The 17,652-nt window shown below is 44.1% G+C and overlaps 1 protein-coding gene across 1 annotated transcript in view; it reads left to right on the top strand.

Annotated features, from left to right (window-relative positions):
- LOC146696591 (voltage-dependent N-type calcium channel subunit alpha-1B-like) overlaps window positions 1–17,652 on the top strand; it is a 222,287-nt gene that overhangs the window by 127,119 nt on the left and 77,516 nt on the right. Inside the window, exons 12-18 of the mRNA XM_085474072.1 lie at window positions 6,661–6,867; window positions 10,564–10,676; window positions 10,842–10,954; window positions 11,034–11,165; window positions 14,101–14,173; window positions 14,256–14,373; window positions 14,537–14,604. Of these exons, the coding sequence (XP_085330198.1) occupies window positions 6,661–6,867; window positions 10,564–10,676; window positions 10,842–10,954; window positions 11,034–11,165; window positions 14,101–14,173; window positions 14,256–14,373; window positions 14,537–14,604 (824 nt within the window). The remainder of the gene's footprint in view (window positions 1–6,660; window positions 6,868–10,563; window positions 10,677–10,841; window positions 10,955–11,033; window positions 11,166–14,100; window positions 14,174–14,255; window positions 14,374–14,536; window positions 14,605–17,652) is intronic.

Here is a 17,652-nt window from a genome sequence, read left to right as displayed (position 1 = left end):
CAATGTTCTGCATATAAAGTTTAAATTTCTTCAGTATTGAACAACAGAAAAATAGGCTTTCTTGTCCGAGGTCATTTAAGTGAAAAAAAGAAAAGAAAAAGACAGCAGCCTACAGTGCTGTAAACAACGGTAGACTGGTGGGTAGTAAGCGAATGAATAATACAGAAAACAGAGATTGGAGACGGGAAACTGTTCTTGAAGTACAGAGAGAGATAGAGAGAGAGCTAGCTGTGCATGAAGTGTGATTTTAATTGTTGTGGAAGCAAAACAGCAAAATTCATGACGACATTGCTGCTTCTTTTGCTGCTGACTCGGTGAATTTTGGTTGGAGAGAGACAAAACCTGCAGCTCAGAATCAGCGCAAAAAGACGTAAACACAGCGCGGACCGCACGCATCAGAATCGCTAAGCTCCGACAGCGTGTCCATCTACGGGCCGTCGGGTGAGAAAGCCGAGAAAGACAAAGTTGATTCTGATGCGTCGGTCCGTTCTGTGTTACGTCTTTGTGTGGAATCCGTGTACCTGCTCTCATTTGCTGTTTGGTTGATGTTGAAATGGTTTTGTGAACTTTAATCTGAGAATCTGGCGTTTCTGGCAAAACACAGTTATATTTAAAAGTCGATTCAGGATTTAATAAATTGATATCACTTTATTTAAGCTACTCACCTCCTTTTTTTTTTTTTTTTTTTTTTTTTTTTTTTTAAATTTTATTTTCACTTACTGAATACGGGACAGACTTGACTGGGGGAAAGAAAGAGGGAAAGAGAAACAGCTGAGAAGAGGGACGGGGGAGAAGGGCAAAAGACAAAAACCAACAGAACGGGCAGAAAAAAAAAGAAAGAAAAAAAATGCATATATCGATCACCTGGATCACCTGCTGAGAAAGAAAAAAGAAAACAAGCAGAAGAGAACAAGAGTAATAGAATAAACAACATCACAATGATATATGGGAATATGACAGTAAATACTAAATATTAAACATTATTGTGCAGCACATAAGATCAACAGAACACAGTGTGCTTTGAGGTAGGAGCCAAAAAGGGTGTAGTTTGTGGGTGTGATCACCCGTGTGTACACCTATGAGCATGGACGCGCTTGTTTTTTTAAAAGGTTCCTTCATGTAATGATCTGCTAGAGGGTGTGGGGGGGCCACAGCCCCGTCCTCCAGGGCATGAAGCAGGTATGGAGGAGATCAAGACTCCAGACATCCAGAGGCCCCCAGAACACAAGAGACCAAGGAAGACCAACAGAGGGGCAGCCGCGCCACTGTCCCAGAAAGAGCTGAGGAGAGTCCCAGATGAGGGCTCACTTGGCAGCCGCGGAGCAGAAGCCAGGGGGAGTTGCAGTGACGCGCACGTGAGCTCCGCCGGCAGCCAGCCGTGCCTGAGTGACCGAGCCCCAGGCCGAGAGGCCGGGGGAACCCCACCTCCGAAGTGGCCCGAGCGAGCCCCAGGCTCCAGCAGTCCGCCACTGGCAGGGGAAGTGGTGGTAGGGGGAGATAGGCCTCCAAACCTTGGAGGGCCTGAGATGTCCCCAGAGAGGTGGCGCCTGACACCCAACCTGACATATAGACACAGACATACAGGCACACACATATACAAACATCCATTCCCACCCTCATGCTCTCATATGCACTTACTCCACACTCAACCAACGTGGAGACAGACATAAAGAGACGCTGTACACACGATCACACCCCCCAAGCTTACTCTACAAACCCGGGTCTAGGTACCCTTGCCCCTGGAGGGGGGAACTGCACCCAGACCCAGGTGGTGTTACCCTTTTCCCTGCGGTGGGGGGAGGCAGACCGCCCCGACTCCGCAGCAGCAGGGAGGCCCCACACTCCAGACCGCAGTCGGATGGCCAACTCCTCCTCCTAGCCCCCCGCTCCAGCAGGCCGCAGAGAATGGGGGTGAGAGAAGACTCCAAACCTCCCTCCACCCACTCATTGTAGTGTTGATGCATGTGTGTTCTAAGGTGCATTTAAAACCCAGGAGGGCATGGAGCTACCTGCCAGAGAGCAGCAGGTAAGCGCATGGTCCCTCCTGCTAGCCCTCAATGTCTACGTGTATTTAAAATTGAGAGGTGGGCAACGACGCCAGGGGTGAGGTGTACACCCTGATGGTACTTTGGATTCCGTGGGCGACCGTGGCTCAGGGGGTTGGGAATTGCATCTGTAACCGGAAGGTTGCCGGTTCGATCCCTGGCTTCTCTGTCCTGGTCGTTGTGTCCTTGGGCAAGACACTTTACCCTACTTGCCTACTGGTGTTGGCCAGAGGGGCCGATGGCGCGATATGGCAGCCTCACTTCTGTCAGTCTGCCCCAGGGCAGCTGTGGCTACAACCGTAGCTTGCCTCCCCCAGTGTATGAGAGTGAATGAATAGTGGCATTGTAAAGCGCTTTGGGTGCCTTGAAAAGCGCTATATAAATCCAATCCATTATTATTATTATTATTACACCCTGATGGTACTTTGGATTCCGTGTATCGTGCCCACCCACAAGATCCTATATGTATGTCTAATGAGAGTGTGAGTAATGTGAATGTCTAAGTTGTGGGATAAAATTGAGGCAGAGGCAGCCAGAAGGGGACAGAGGGGGGGTGGGGGGGTAGCCTCCTCTGCACCCTGGTGACATACCTCTACTCCAAGGTCCTGCATGTGTGGGTGGTTGTGGTGGAGCGGGAAGAGGGAACAGTGCAGCAGCGCCTCCCGGCCCCACAGAACCCGGGACAGTCCACCCAACCCCACCACAGAGAAAACTGCACCCACCCCACCATCCACTCATCTTCCAGACTACATAAGACAATAAACACCCAGGCTGAGATCTTCCTCCACCTCTCCTGTATCTCCCCCTCCTGCAGAGAGAGCTCCTGAAGAGAGGAAAGCTCCTGCAAGATGTGACAATCTCCCCCACCAGTTGAAGAGCCCCCCAGGTGGCTCGATGCACCGGCGGCACCCTGCTCCAGGGCTGGGCCCCCATGCACCCACCCGCCCACAACCCCGGCAACACACCAACCAGGACCCAAGCCCCCGAGGCCCGGCCCGGGCCCCAGCCCAGAGACGGAGCGACCCCAGAACCTCACGCCCATCCCAGACCCACCCAGGGGCAGCCAGTAACCCACGTCCGTCAGCACAGACCCTCCCCTAACCCCGCTGCACGCAGCCGCGAGGAAACAGTCACCTGAGAGCCAACAGAGCCCCTAACCGGACATGACCGCTACCCCGGGTTGAGCCCCCCAAGGAAGATGCCTCCGGGGAACCCCCCGACGCCCTAAGCCTGTCCCTACCCCCACACCAATCACAACAGTAAAGGCGGGACCAAACTATGACCCCCCACCCCCACTAGGTGATGGAGCTGATCAAAGGAGCCCAGAGCAATTGATCTGATGTGATGGCAGAGGCTGTATCAAGACTAATGTAATCTAATAGATAATTTCTATATTGGTTAGAATTAAGATTATTTTTATTTTTCCAGTTCATGAGGACTGTTTTCTTGGCTATGCATATGGGCGATATTCTTTTCTGAAGTGACATTATCTAAGCTACCCAACAAACACACTAAGGGGGAAGTTGGAATGTTACATTTCAGACACTTCGATAAGTCTTCACATATCTCGCGCTAAACTTCTGAACTGGTGGACAGAACCAAAGAGCGTGGATATAATTGTCCGGTGAATTGGTTTGGCAGTGTGAGCAGTTGTTGGTAGACGTAAAGCCCATCTTGAACATCCGATGACCTGTATAGTGCACTCTATGTAATATTTTGTATTGAATTAATTGAAGACTGGGATTTCTAATTAGATGAAAGGTTTTTAAGCAAATCTGAGACCAGAAGTTTAGGTCAAAGTTAACTAATAAATCCGCTTCCCATTGTGCAATAGGAAGTGATATTGATTCATCTGTTTTAGAAAGCATTCTGTATATTTTGGATAGTAATTTGGGGGTTTTAAGAGTAAGAAATTGAACCACACTTGGTGGTGTTTGTAGTTCAACTTGACCCGGTTTAAATTTCTTTTTTACTATGGATTTAATTTGTTGATATTCTAAAAATCTTTTCTTGTTGATCCCATATTGTGTAACTAGTCCGTCAAATGAAATAAATTCTGTTCTTTCTAGTATGTGTTCTAAATATTTGATTCCTTTACCACTCCAATCTGAAAAGTTTATCATATTATTGTTTTGTAATATGTCAGGGTTGTTCCAGATAGGTGTACGTTTGCATGGGATTAATGAAGACGCCGTCAATATTAGAAACTCCCACCATGCTGTCAGAGAAGAGCTGATGTTGATGCTTTTAAAGCATTCATGTCGTTGGATGTTTGAGCTGATAAATGGTAGATCTGAGATCTCTAGATTATTGCAAAGTGCTTGTTCTACATCTAGCCAAGGTTCATCTAAGAGGGTATGTTTTAGCCATCCTGAGATAAACTGAAGCCTGTTGGCTAAGAAGTAGTGCTGAAAGTTAGGCAGTTCTAGTCCTCCTTTATCCTTGGTCTTTTGTAGTGTTTTTAAGCTTATACGTGGGGGTTTATTTTTCCAAAGGAATCACCTCTCACTTCCACCTGCACTTTCAACTGGACCACGGCCAATCAGAGAGGTCCCACCCCTTACTATCTCTGATTGGTTTAGTCCACGATAGGGGCATAATGTGTGTCTGTTGTTGACCACAGGGAAGTTTGCAGATTTTTTTTTTTTTTTGCTACCCGAACAGTTGGTCGCACAGGTGCAACCAAATATTTTTTTTTAGTCGCACCACTGAAAAATTTGGTCGCATTTGCGACCAAATTGGTCGCACTCTAGAGCCCTGCATAAAAGGCAGACTCGCGCTCGCGGGCGTGCCGAGCCTCCTGCCTTCTCCTCTCGTTAGGAAAGGCGGAGTCTGCACGCTGCCGATTCCATAAGGAGTTTGCTGGGTCCATGACTGGTCGCGTCGTACTGTCATAAACTGGCTGTGTGGAGGCAGATGAGGACCTAAACGCAAAACTCACGGAGACAAAAAGCTGAACTCAAAATCACTGCTTTATTGCAGGCTTCACAAAGAAACAGAACTAAACTGGGAATGCTAACTGAGGACCGAGGGAACACAAAAAGGCACACATGTTCGGGGAGGAGACAGTCGCGACACTGAACTGAGGGAGACATGCACATAAAAGTCACAAGGGGAAATCAAATAAGGAACAACTTAACAGAGCAACACAGGAGCCATGGCCTAAATAAAGAACAAAATACAAAAATACATGAAAACTAAGAATGCTGGGCCAACATGGCCCAGGATCATGACAGGTCGGGTTTAAAATAGAACAGGAAATGATTATCCCACTAGTCTTCCTGTGCCAGTAATGAAATTCTAATGGAACCATTTTTCTCCTTTCCTTTTTTGTCCAGTCCCACTTGACATTTGGGCTTAATTTAAGTTACTGAAAGTTTAATATAGTAGAGGCTAAATAGGAACAAGAAAGAATTAAAAAAAAAAAAAAACAGAAGAAAACCATGAATCAATATATGAACATTACCTGATGCTGCTGAAAGTTACAGAGGTTTTATTAGAGACAAAGCTAAGCGCTTTGCAATTTGGCATAATTTGTAAAAATTTAAATTTCTTTGGTATTGAACAGCATGAATCATGCTTTCTCGTTGGAGGTCATTTTTGAACAAACAAGCACTGTGCACAACAGTAAATTGGTGTGTAATAAGCCTGGAAGCACAATAAGTAAGTGAATAATGCAGAAAATACAATTTTTTGATGGTAAATTGGCCTCTGAGTACACTGAGAGTGAGAGCGGTGGGGGATGTAAAAGCAAAAGTAAGAGGGAATTCATGACAATGTTTATCAAATGTAAAGCGTAGTTTTGATCTTCTTTTGCTACTTGTTCAGTTAAATTTGGTTGGAGAAAACTAAAAACCAAAAACCAAAACCAAAACCTGCAGCTCCACTCCAAAATCTGTGAGATGTACTGTGAGATGGCGTTCAGCACTTGACGGCATGCCCGGTAAACTGGGATATGCTCTTTGTGTTTGCGTCTTTTTGTAGAATCCGTTTACCTGCTCTCATTTGCTGTTTTAGTTGTTTGAGGGTAAAAACTAGAATTAGTTTTGTAAGCTTTAACCTGAGATTCTGGTGTTTCTGCCAAAATACATTTGTGTTTAAAAAATCAATTTAGGATTTAATCAATCGATATCACATTGCTCAAACTAAAATCAATTTGAATTGGGAAATCGATTTTTTAAACCCACCACTAGTGCGTACTAAAAGTTACATATTATTGGGTTTCAGTTTGATTTTTGGGATGTTTCTTAAATTAAAGAAATAAGACTGGATGATCTTTGAGAGGTGCTATTCAAAACAAACACTGGTCAAAAATAATACAATGCTTCCTAACAGCTGATTTGATGTTGTTAACCTTGGGCTAAGTGTAAAAGCAGACCTCCTTAGCTGTCTGGGCCAAATAAAGTAAAGATGAGGATAAATATAATGAGAAGTGCCAGGAATACTAAGCCAATTCTGTAATCTGTCAGTAAGAATGATCAGTCTTAATCTACTTTAAGATCCATGGCTCTAGCTGATTATAATCAAACATATCTTGATTTGGAAGGAGCACCTCATTTTTAGACTTGGTAACTTTATTGCAATTTTGTATCTTTTGCTCCAACTGCCCCCCCAGGGTCGCCATATGCTCGGGCAAGTGTGAAGAGCAAGAATGAGAGTTCATCTTACTTCAGGAGGAAAGAGAAGAGGATTCGCTTCACCATCCGGCGTCTGGTTAAATCCCAGAGCTTCTACTGGACAGTGTTATGTCTGGTTGGCCTAAATACACTGTGTGTAGCTATAGTACACTATGACCAGCCTGAGTGGCTTACCTATGCACTATGTAAGTATTCAACAGTTCTATACATTTTAAATAATTTTCTTGTAATCCTGTATGTTTTCATGGACCTGTACGTTTTCAAAATCAATTTTAACTATAGTTACTAGTTGCTTAATATTAAATGTATTTTAGCCATTACTTGATATAAAAAATTCTCATATCAGTGCATGGATGGCTTTATTATTTTATTTTGGCCATGATACAGCTTGAAACATGATAGTTGTCAAAATGGATTTCAAGTGATTCTCTACTCATTGTTGAGATGGAGCGCTTTTTAGCCAGTTAAACCACGAAGAGGACCATTATCAACAGTTGAAGCAGTATTTACATGAAAGTAACTGCAAGTGTGCCATTCAAAATGAAAACATAAATACTCATGCCACTCTTTACCACCTAAAGTAGATAGCTTACACCTGTTGGTTCCGTGTTACCAGTAATGTTATAACAAATCAATATTACAGTTGTGGTCAGATGTTTACATTCATTCGTTATGGGAATGAATGTCATGGTAATTTTGAGCCTTCGGTGATTTCTTTTAACTCTTAGTTCTTTCGCCTGGATGGAATTGTTGTACAACATACACATTTAATGACTTTAAAAAGCAAGAATTGGGTGCACAAGCTGGAATTTGGTTTAATTTTTTTTTAAATCCACAGAATATGAAACATATACATATAGGCTCAATATGTGCACACACTCACAAGTCTGTAATAAGTGGTGCTAAAGGTTGAACAATGTCTTTTAACTTGACACAGTAAACATCTATTAAATTGCCATTAATGATCATGATTGACAAGAACCAGTATGTCTTTGATAGCATAAAAAGGATTTGTTTTAACTTGATTTTGCACTAATTGGACATTTAGTAAGAATAATGGGAGTCCAGGGAATTAAGTGAAGAAATATGGTATCTAACCAGATTCCCTACTCTGGGTGGCTTTGCCTTGGCCTCTAGAATCCTGGAGTAGTTTTTTGACCAAGATATGTCCTTCAATGTACATACTGTAATAAACAATTATGTAGGACTGCTTTCTTCTTCAATATTTCTAAAATTAGAAACATCCTGTCTCAGAGTGATGCTGAAAACCCAGTTCATGAATTTCTTACTTCTAGAGCGGACTACTGTGATTTGTTACTACCAGGATGTCCTAAAAACTCCCTGCGAAAGCCTTCAGTAACAAGAGTGCTGACAGGGACTAGAAAGAGAGAGCATATTTCTCCTCTATTGGCTTCTCTTCATTGGTTCTCTGTTAAATCCAGAATACAATTTAAAATTCTTCTCCTCACATAGAAGGTACTGTATAATCAGGCGCCAGCAGGTCTTAAAGACCTTATAGTACAGTATCACCTCAACTGAGCACTTTGCTCTCAGTGTGCGGGCTTACTTGTAGTTCCTAGGATATTTAAAGGGAGAAGTAGAGGCAGAGTCTTCAGTTTTCAGGCCCCTGTTCTGTGGAATCAGAGTATTAAAGTGTACAGGGAGTGCAGAATTATTAGGCAAATTAGTATTTTGTCCACATCATCCTCTTCATGCATGTTGTCTTACTCCGAGGTGTATAGGCTCGAAAGCCTACTACCAATTAAGCATATTAGGTGATGTGCATCTCTGCAATGAGAAGGGGTACGGTCTAATGACATCAACACCCTATATCAGGTGTGCATAATTATTAGGCAACGTCCTTTCCTTTGGCAAAATGGGTCAAAAGAAGGACTTGACAGGCTCAGAAAAGTCAAAAATAGTGAGATATCTTGCAGAGGGATACAGCAGTCTCAAAATTGCAAAGCTTCTGAAGCATGATCATCGAACAATCAAGCATTTCATTCAAAATAGTCAACAGGGTCGCAAGAAGCGTGTGGAAAAACCAAGGCGCAAAATAACTGCCCATGAACTGAGAAAAGTCAAGCGTGCAGCTGCCAAGATGCCACTTGCCACCAGTTTGGCCATATTTCAGAGCTGCAACATCACTGGAGTGCCCAAAAGCACAAGGTGTGCAATACTCAGAGACATGGCCAAGGTAAGAAAGGCTGAAAGACGACCACCACTGAACAAGACACACAAGCTGAAACGTCAAGACTGGGCCAAGAAATATCTCAAGACTGATTTTTCTAAGGTTTTATGGACTGATGAAATGAGAGTGAGTCTTGATGGGCCAGATGGATGGGCCCGTGGCTGGATTGGTAAAGGGCAGAGAGCTCCAGTCCGACTCAGACGCCAGCAAGGTGGAGGTGGAGTACTGGTTTGGGCTGGTATCATCAAAGATGAGCTTGTGGGGCCTTTTCGGCTTGAGGATGGAGTCAAGCTCAACTCCCAGTTCTACTGCCAGTTTCTGGAAGACACCTTCTTCAAGCAGTGGTACAGGAAGAAGTCTGCATCCTTCAAGAAAAACATGATTTTCATGCAGGACAATGCTCCATCACACGCGTCCAAGTACTCCACAGCGTGGCTGGCAAGAAAGGGTATAAAAGAAGAAAAACTAATGACATGGCCACCTTGTTCACCTGATCTGGACCCCATTGAGAACCTGTGGTCCATCATCAAATGTGAGATTTACAAGGAGGGAAAACAGTACACCTCTCTGAACAGTGTCTGGGAGGCTGTGGTTGCTGCTGCACGCAATGTTGATGGTGAACAGATCAAAACACTGACAGAATCCATGGATGGCAGGCTTTTGAGTGTCCTTGCAAAGAAAGGTGGCTATATTGGTCGCTGATTTGTTTTTGTTTTGTTTTTGAATGTCAGAAATGTATATTTGTGAATGTGGAGATGTTATATTGGTTTCACTGGTAAAAATAAATAATTGAAATGGGTATATATTTGTTTTTTGTTAAGTTGCCTAATAATTATGCACAGTAATAGTCACCTGCACACACTGATATCCCCCTAAAATAGCTAAAACTAAAAACAAACTAAAAACTACTTCCAAAAACATTCAGCTTTGATATTAATGAGTTTTTTGGGTTCATTGAGAACATGGTTGTTGTTCAATAATAAAATTATTCCTCAAAAATACAACTTGCCTAATAATTCTGCACTCCCTGTATAGAGGGCAAAAAGCATGAGCAAATTTCAAGATTGCTGCATAACTAACAACACTAGGTCACTCTGCTGTTTCTTCTCAAAATGTGCCATTCTGTTACATTATGTTTTAGGCTATGTCATCTTGTTTTATGTAAAAGGAAAAGGGATGAAAATAATTTAATTCACCCTAACATTAAGCACTCCAAATGAAGTGCATAAAAAAATGAAGAAATATTTATTAAATTTTCAAATGTACAACTATATTTTGACTTTTTTCTTACATTTGTGTAGTTGACTTATAATGTTAATGTCCAAAAATAGCTGCAACTAAGATTGTTGGTGCCATATTTGGATGCTGGTGGAGGTTTGAGGCTTTAAAGATCATGTTGCTCATCATCCTTCCATTCACTTGAAGCATTCCATTAGAATTATAGTACCAGCTTTATTATGATCCTGGTGAGATCATCTTTCTTGCATACAAAATTGCCGTTGCCTGTATCTGCTTTTTTTTTTTTTTTTTTTACTAGTACTCTAATTCCTGTAGTTCTGTGCTGCAGCAACACGTGTAAACACACATGACTCAAACAGCGTTTTGTAATACACAAATAGTCTCTTTCTGTGTCTTATTCACTGTTGGCATAGCTGCTATAGAATCAGCTATATCTATTTCTTCTGGACAGACCTTGCGGAGTTTGTATTTTTGGGCCTGTTCCTGGTGGAGATGTCCATGAAAATGTATGGTCTTGGACCCCAGAACTACTTTCACTCCTCTTTCAACTGTTTTGACTTCGGGGTGAGTTGCCCACTTCAGTTGACTGTTTCGTCAATTTGTTGTGCATTTTGAGAACATTTATAGGGAAACTAGCATGATTCAGAACTAGTTCTATAGAAAAGAAATGTAGCAAATTATTGAAGAAAGAAATTCAGACGGTTTTGATTTATCAAACTGTGTTCACAGGTGATCATTGGCAGTATTTTTGAGGTGGTCTGGGCAGCCATGAAGCCTGGGGCTTCATTTGGAATCAGTGTCCTGCGAGCACTGAGGCTGCTCCGGATCTTCAAAGTCACCAAGTGAGTAAATGGAAATGTTTGTCTGTGTTCTGTAAAACTGGATTACACAATGGATTCATACTGGTGTGTCTTTGTGTAGGTACTGGAACTCATTAAGGAACCTTGTGGTATCCCTACTCAACTCCATGAAGTCCATTATTAGCCTGCTGTTTCTGCTCTTCCTCTTCATCGTGGTCTTTGCTCTGCTGGGTATGCAGCTCTTTGGTGGCCAGTGAGTAGATTTTTTCTGCTGATTTATTATTTATTTATTGTGATGCAGCTAATGACAAGACTCTTGGCAGGATTTACTAAGCAGGAAAAATTAGCTGGAGCAGCATTTCGGTAAGGCAATGATGGAGCACATTACTGTACTAAATCCAGTAATTAGACCAGTGGTTCCCAAACTTTTTTTTGCTAGGCAGGGGGGCCTAGCAAAAAAAGTTTGCGAACATTTTTCCTGTAAAACAAAGGGGGTTGTTTTACAAGAATAATGTTCGCGACCCCCCCCCCCCCCTTGTTGCACGTACATGCACACATGCACAAACACATCCTCCAACCACACACACACCCATATTTTGCTCCATTGCGGTTTCTTTCACACCTCAAACATTTAGTAAACAATTCAACAAATACAAGTAATCTGCAACAAATGACAGGTAGTAATAAAATAAACTACTAACTCTTTTAGGCTACTTCCACACCAACATGGATATTTTTGAAAACGCAGCTGTTTCGTCCACACGTAAACGGCGTTTCCTATCACCAAAAACTGAGATTTTTTAAAACTCATTTTTTTCCGTTTACGTGTGGGTGAGGAATACAGAGTTCATCACGCAACGTCAAAGGTATGTGCCTTTTTTCACGTCACGCTGTGCGCCACGTTTACATGAGATGAATTGCAGAATGGGAGATAGAGACAAAATACTGTTACTGTTAATCTTACTGTCTTCAGGTTTTACATGCTTACATATACACACGCAGTTACTGTCCCTCCATTTAGAAAGTAGTGATGGGATTTCCAGCTCTTTTTAGAGAACCGGCTCTTTCGGCTCGGCTCACTAAAAAGAGCCAGCTCTTTTGGCTCCCAACCGCCTCTTCAGGTTGTTTTGTTGCTTTAATTAATTAATTATCAACAACAATATAAAATTATGCACAAAAGGAATTAGTAATGTAAAAAAACGTGGTTTTCTTTATGTATGCTTATATATAAATATTTATGGGGGTCCCTAGAGACGAAACACGTACAAACTTCAAAGCACTTAGAAATTCCAAAGCACGTACAAACTCCAAAACACATTTCTAGCGTTAACTAAACTTCCAAAACAGAGCTACCTAGATCACTTAAATTACACAATCGAATTCATACGTCTATTGTTTTTGTATTAATACACAAACACTCATATATATATATATATATATATATATATATATATATATATATATATATATATATATATATATATATATATATATATATATATTCAAATTATTTAAAAAAAACTTCATTTACCTGTTACTACCACACACTCAATCCGATTGTTGGTACTTCCTGGCTTGTGTAGCCACTAGGTAACAAAATCTCAACACGGCCCCTAGCATCCTGGAGCATTTCCGTTGTGTTTTGGAGTTTGTACGTGTTTTGTCTCTGTAAATATACTTTTATTTATTCACGCCACATAAAATGTAATAAATAAATTATAAAATACAGAAACCAGCTATTTACATTTCATACATTTCAACTTTTAACTACTTAAATTTTCAGCTTTTTCCTTTTAAACAAATTCAAAGTGAAACAACACAAAACACTGCAAACCACAAAACAATAAAATATAAATTAAAATATGGGGAAAAAAAGAACGCCCAGATCTTTAATTAAGGGAAAGGTTGGCATTTAGAAATATTAATATCACACTCAACTGACTGCGTTTTATCTTCCCATTGCACTGATGGGTGGACAGTTCTTAGGTGCCTGTGCATGTTGTTTGTGGAGCTGGCTCTATATGATATCCTTTTCTTGTAGACACTCTGCCTTTTTTTTGTCAATAAGATTGACGTCTGGTTCCAGACTTTGCTTCTTTTCTTTGTGTCACTCATTTTCTTTACTGTACTTTTCCAATGTGACGGTGTTGTCTCTTGTTGCTCCCGGCTCTCTTTCTTTCCCTCTCCCTCCTGCTCTTGTTGTGTGCTACTGCTGTTGCGAGTGTAACTACCGCCCAGCCCCCTCAGCTCAGTGCTGTGCAGAGGGGGGAGGGGCGCAAACGCAAGGCTCTGTTTGCCGTCTCTGCTCAGCGCAAACACAAGGGTGACTTGCAGTGTGAAGCAAAAAAAAGTGAAAGAGAGGGCAGGAGAAAGAAAAAAACAAGCAAACAAAAAAATCCACGGCTCCCAATAAGGAGCCGGTTCACATCGTTCACTTCAAAGATCCGGCTCTAAGAGCCATTTCGTTCGCGACCGACCCATCAATATTAGAAAGGCAGAGGCATATTTTCTAGTCTTTGGCTCAGAATGAAGTTGGTTTGGAAACATATTCAGCTATGCTTCATCTCCTGCTTTGCGTTTCTGTGAGCGCGACGTGCTATCAGTGTCCAAGCGTCTTGTTCCACCCCCCTTTTCATACCGCTACCACTACAATCAACTGATTTAGGTTGGTGTGCAGGTGGAGGACAATGGTGAAGCAATATAGAGATACAAGGATTGAGAAATGGAGATGTGAATATTACATATATTTTGGTTGCACAAAAGGATAACTGACAGCAAAGTGGAAACAATGATTAATTAAAAAAAACAAAACACGTTATACTGCTAACAGAACTTTGGCTCTTTGCAAGCCTCTGAACAAACAGCATGCTAACGCAATGCTAGCCAAGAACCCTGCATGATTATCTTTTGCCTACAATGGGTTTGAAGTAATTAAGTCCCAGTTGACAGACACCACTACAAGCCTCTTAAATTTGAGAAGGAAAAATAGTCAGTGATCAACCACGAGGTCCCACAGCCTCAGATGACTCAAATTTAATGATAAACATATATATTTGGAATAATTTACAGGAGTGTAATTGAGAGGACAATAAGTTGCTCAATACAGCAGGAGGTGGAGGATGAGTGAGAGGTATAGTGCTGAGGCTTTGTAGACTAATCACAGTCAGAGACTATTCATCTCCCTGCAGGTTTAATTTTGAAGATGAAACACCGACAACCAATTTTGACACATTCCCAGCAGCCATTCTCACCGTCTTCCAGGTAAAGATCAATTAAGTCATGTTATATTTTTTCATACTACCACTGAACTGGACCCCTAAAGCAGTCTCTGTCTCCCCTGCAGATCCTAACTGGAGAGGACTGGAACGCAGTCATGTACCATGGGATTGAATCCCAGGGGGGTGTGCATGGGGGAATGTTCTCTTCCATTTATTTCATCGTACTTACTCTCTTTGGAAATTGTATCCTGCCTCATATATCAAGATAGATTCTCTTTGTTGACACCAGGCAGCTTTATAGCCCTGCCAAAGTTTTTATTATTGATTTGAAGATTAGCTGGACCTGTAAATACTGATTCTGTGTTTATCAATCCTTTGGTGTTTTCCTGAGAACATAAATAACCAGACACCCTCCTCAATGTGTTCTTGGCCATTGCTGTTGATAATCTTGCAAATGCCCAGGAGCTCACTAAGGTACGATATATTGTTATATATTTCATTTAATTTTTCACCCTTAGTAAAATCTTCCATGGCCTTTACTTCATTTTTTCTTAATCCTCTGAATCATCCTCAGTCTTAACTTTAACTAAAGGTAGTCAGATTTTTGATCTATTTTTATGCCTGTTTTCTCTAAATAAAGGGCCATGGTGTGATGACAGAGGGTTAAGACACAGCACTGACAAGATTATGATGTAATCATTATGATGTCATAATCTTGGATGAGTAGGTTGATGGACATCCTTAGATTAAGGATCGAGTTCTTTAGATAACTGGAAGGTGTAGAAGAACTCTTGCAATCTTCTTTACTTAGCCCTCAGGGACATTCCATGTCAACTGGCCAAATGCTTATAACGCTGACTATCTTGGATTTCTCAGAAAAAGTCCCCTGCTAATGCTATAACACCTGGTGTAATACAAAAGCCAATTTTTGTGTTATGCCATTATTAGTTCATAATAATGAACTATGTTCATTATTATGAACATAATAACAGGGGCTATGTTGTCTGGGGGCTTTTGCCCCCTGGTAGGGTCTCCCATGGCAAATTGGCCCTGGGTGAGGGACCAGACAAAGAGCGATTCATAAGACCCTTATGAAAAGGACATCGAGGGAACAGTTTACCCTGCCCGGGATAGGGTTACCGGGGCCCCGCCCTGGAGCCAGGCCCGGGGAGGGTGCCCGAGGGCGAGCGTCTGGTGGCCGGGCCAGAGCCCGAAGAGGAGACATGGGCCCATCGTCCCGCAGGCCCACCACCCGCACGAGGCGCCATAGGGGTCGGGTGCATTGTGTGCCGGGTGGCGGTCAGGAGCGGAGGCCCTGGCGGACTGACCCCCGGCTGCCAAGACTGGCAATTGGGACATGGAATGTCACCTCTCTGGTGGGGAAGGAGCCTGAGTTAGTGCGTGAGGTTGAGAGGTACCGGCTAGATATAGTCGGGCTCACCTCTACGCATGGCTTGGGCTCTGGAACCAGTCTCCTGGAGAGGGGCTGGACTCTGTCTCAGTCTGGAGTTGCCCCTGGTGAGAGGCGGCGGACTGGGGTGGGTATCCTAATATCCCCTCGGCTTGCTGCCGGTACGTTGGGGTTTTTCCCGGTGGACGAGAGGGTTTGTTCCCTGCGCCTTAGGGTCGGGGAACGGGTCCTGACTGTCATCTGCGCTTATGCACCGAGTGGCAGTTCAGAGTACCCAGCCTTCTTAGAGTCCCTGGGGGGGGGGGGGGGGGGGGGCTGGAGGGTGCTCCACCTGGAGACTCTGTTGTCCTGCTGGGAGACTTCAATGCTCACGTGGGTAACGACAGCGAGACCTGGAGGGGCGTGATTGGGAGGAACAGCCTCCCTGATCTGAACCTGAGCGGTGCTCTGTTATTGGACTTCTGTGCTAATCACAGTTTGGCCATAACGAACACCCTGTTCGAACATAAGAGTGTCCATAAGTGCACGTGGCACCAGGATGCTCTAGGCCGTAGGTCAATGATCGATTTTGTAATCGTATCAGCAGACCTGCGACCATATGTTCTGGACACTCGGGTAAAGAGAGGGGCTGAGCTGTCAACTGATCACCACCTGGTGGTGAGTTGGATCAGGTGGCGGGGGAAGACGCTGGACAGACCTGGTGCACCTAAACGCGTAGTGAGGGTGTGCTGGGAATGTCTAGCAGAGGCCCCAGTCCGCGAGATCTTCAACGCACACCTCCGGCAGAGCTTCAACAGCATTCCGAGGGAGACTGGGGACATTGAGTCCGAATGGACCATGTTCAGCGTCTCCATTGCCGAAGCTGCTGCATTGAGCTGCGGCCACAAGGTGGTTGGTGCCTGCCGTGGTGGTAATCCCCGAACCAAATGGTGGACACCAGAGGTGAAGGGAGCCACCAGGCTGAAGAAGGAGTCCTATCGGGCTTGGTTAGCCTGTGGGACTCCGGAGGCAGCCGACAGGTATCGACAGGCCAAGCGGAATGCGGCTCGGGCAGTGGCTGAAGCAAAAACTCGGGTGTGGGAGGAGTTCGGAGAGGCCATGGAAAAAGACTTTCGGGCTGCCTCGAAGAGATTCTGGCAAACCGTCAGACGTCTCAGGAGGGGAAAGCGGTGCTCTACCTGCACTTTGTATAGTGCTGGCGGAGCGCTGCTGATGTCGACTGAGAAAATTGTCAGGCGGTGGAAGGAATACTTCGAGGACCTCCTTAATCCCACTGACACGTCTTCCGAGGAGGAAGCAGAGTCTGGGGATGAGGGGAATGACCCGCCAATTTCCGGGGGCGAGGTCACTGAGGCAGTTAAACAACTCCTTGGTGGCAGAGCCCCTGGTGTTGATGAGGTCCGCCCCGAGTTCCTGAAGGCTCTGGACGTTGTAGGGCTGTCCTGGTTGACACGCCTCTGCAATGTTGCGTGGAGATCAGGGGCAGTACCTGTGGACTGGCAGACCGGGGTGGTGGTCCCCATCTTCAAGAAAGGGGACCGGAGGGTGTGTTCCAACTACAGGGGGATCACACTCCTCAGCCTCCCTGGGAAAGTCTATGCCAGGGTGCTGGAAAGGAGAGTTCGTCCGTTAGTCGAACCTCGGATACAGGAGGAACAATGCGGTTTTCGTCCTGGTCGCGGAACACTGGACCAGCTCTTTATCCTCTCCAGGATACTTGAGGGTGCATGGGAGTTTGCCCAACCAGTCTACATGTGTTTTGTGGACTTGGAGAAGGCATTCGACCGTGTCCTTCGGGGTGTCCTGTGGGGGGTGTTGCGGGAATATGGGGTGTCTGGCCCATTGCTACGGGCCATTCGATCCCTATACAACCGTTGCAAGAGCTTGGTTCGCATTGCCGGCAATAAGTCGGACTCGTTCCCGGTGGGTGATGGGCTCCGCCAGGGCTGCCCTTTGTCTCCGGTTCTGTTCATAATTTTTATGGACAGGATTTCTAGGCGCAGCCAAGTGGCGGAGGGCTTTCGCTTTGGTGGCCTCAGAATCTCATCTCTGATTTTTGCAGATGATGTGGTTCTGTTGGCTTCATCGGGTGAGGGCCTCCAGCTCGCACT

The sequence above is a fragment of the Copadichromis virginalis genome, linkage group LG12 (assembly GCF_057382275.1).
Source record: "Copadichromis virginalis isolate Kocher_CV1m ecotype Utaka linkage group LG12, C_Virginalis_male_GT1.1, whole genome shotgun sequence".
NCBI classification, from domain to species: domain Eukaryota; kingdom Metazoa; phylum Chordata; class Actinopteri; order Cichliformes; family Cichlidae; genus Copadichromis; species Copadichromis virginalis.
This window is presented reverse-complemented; position numbering and strand designations above follow the sequence as displayed.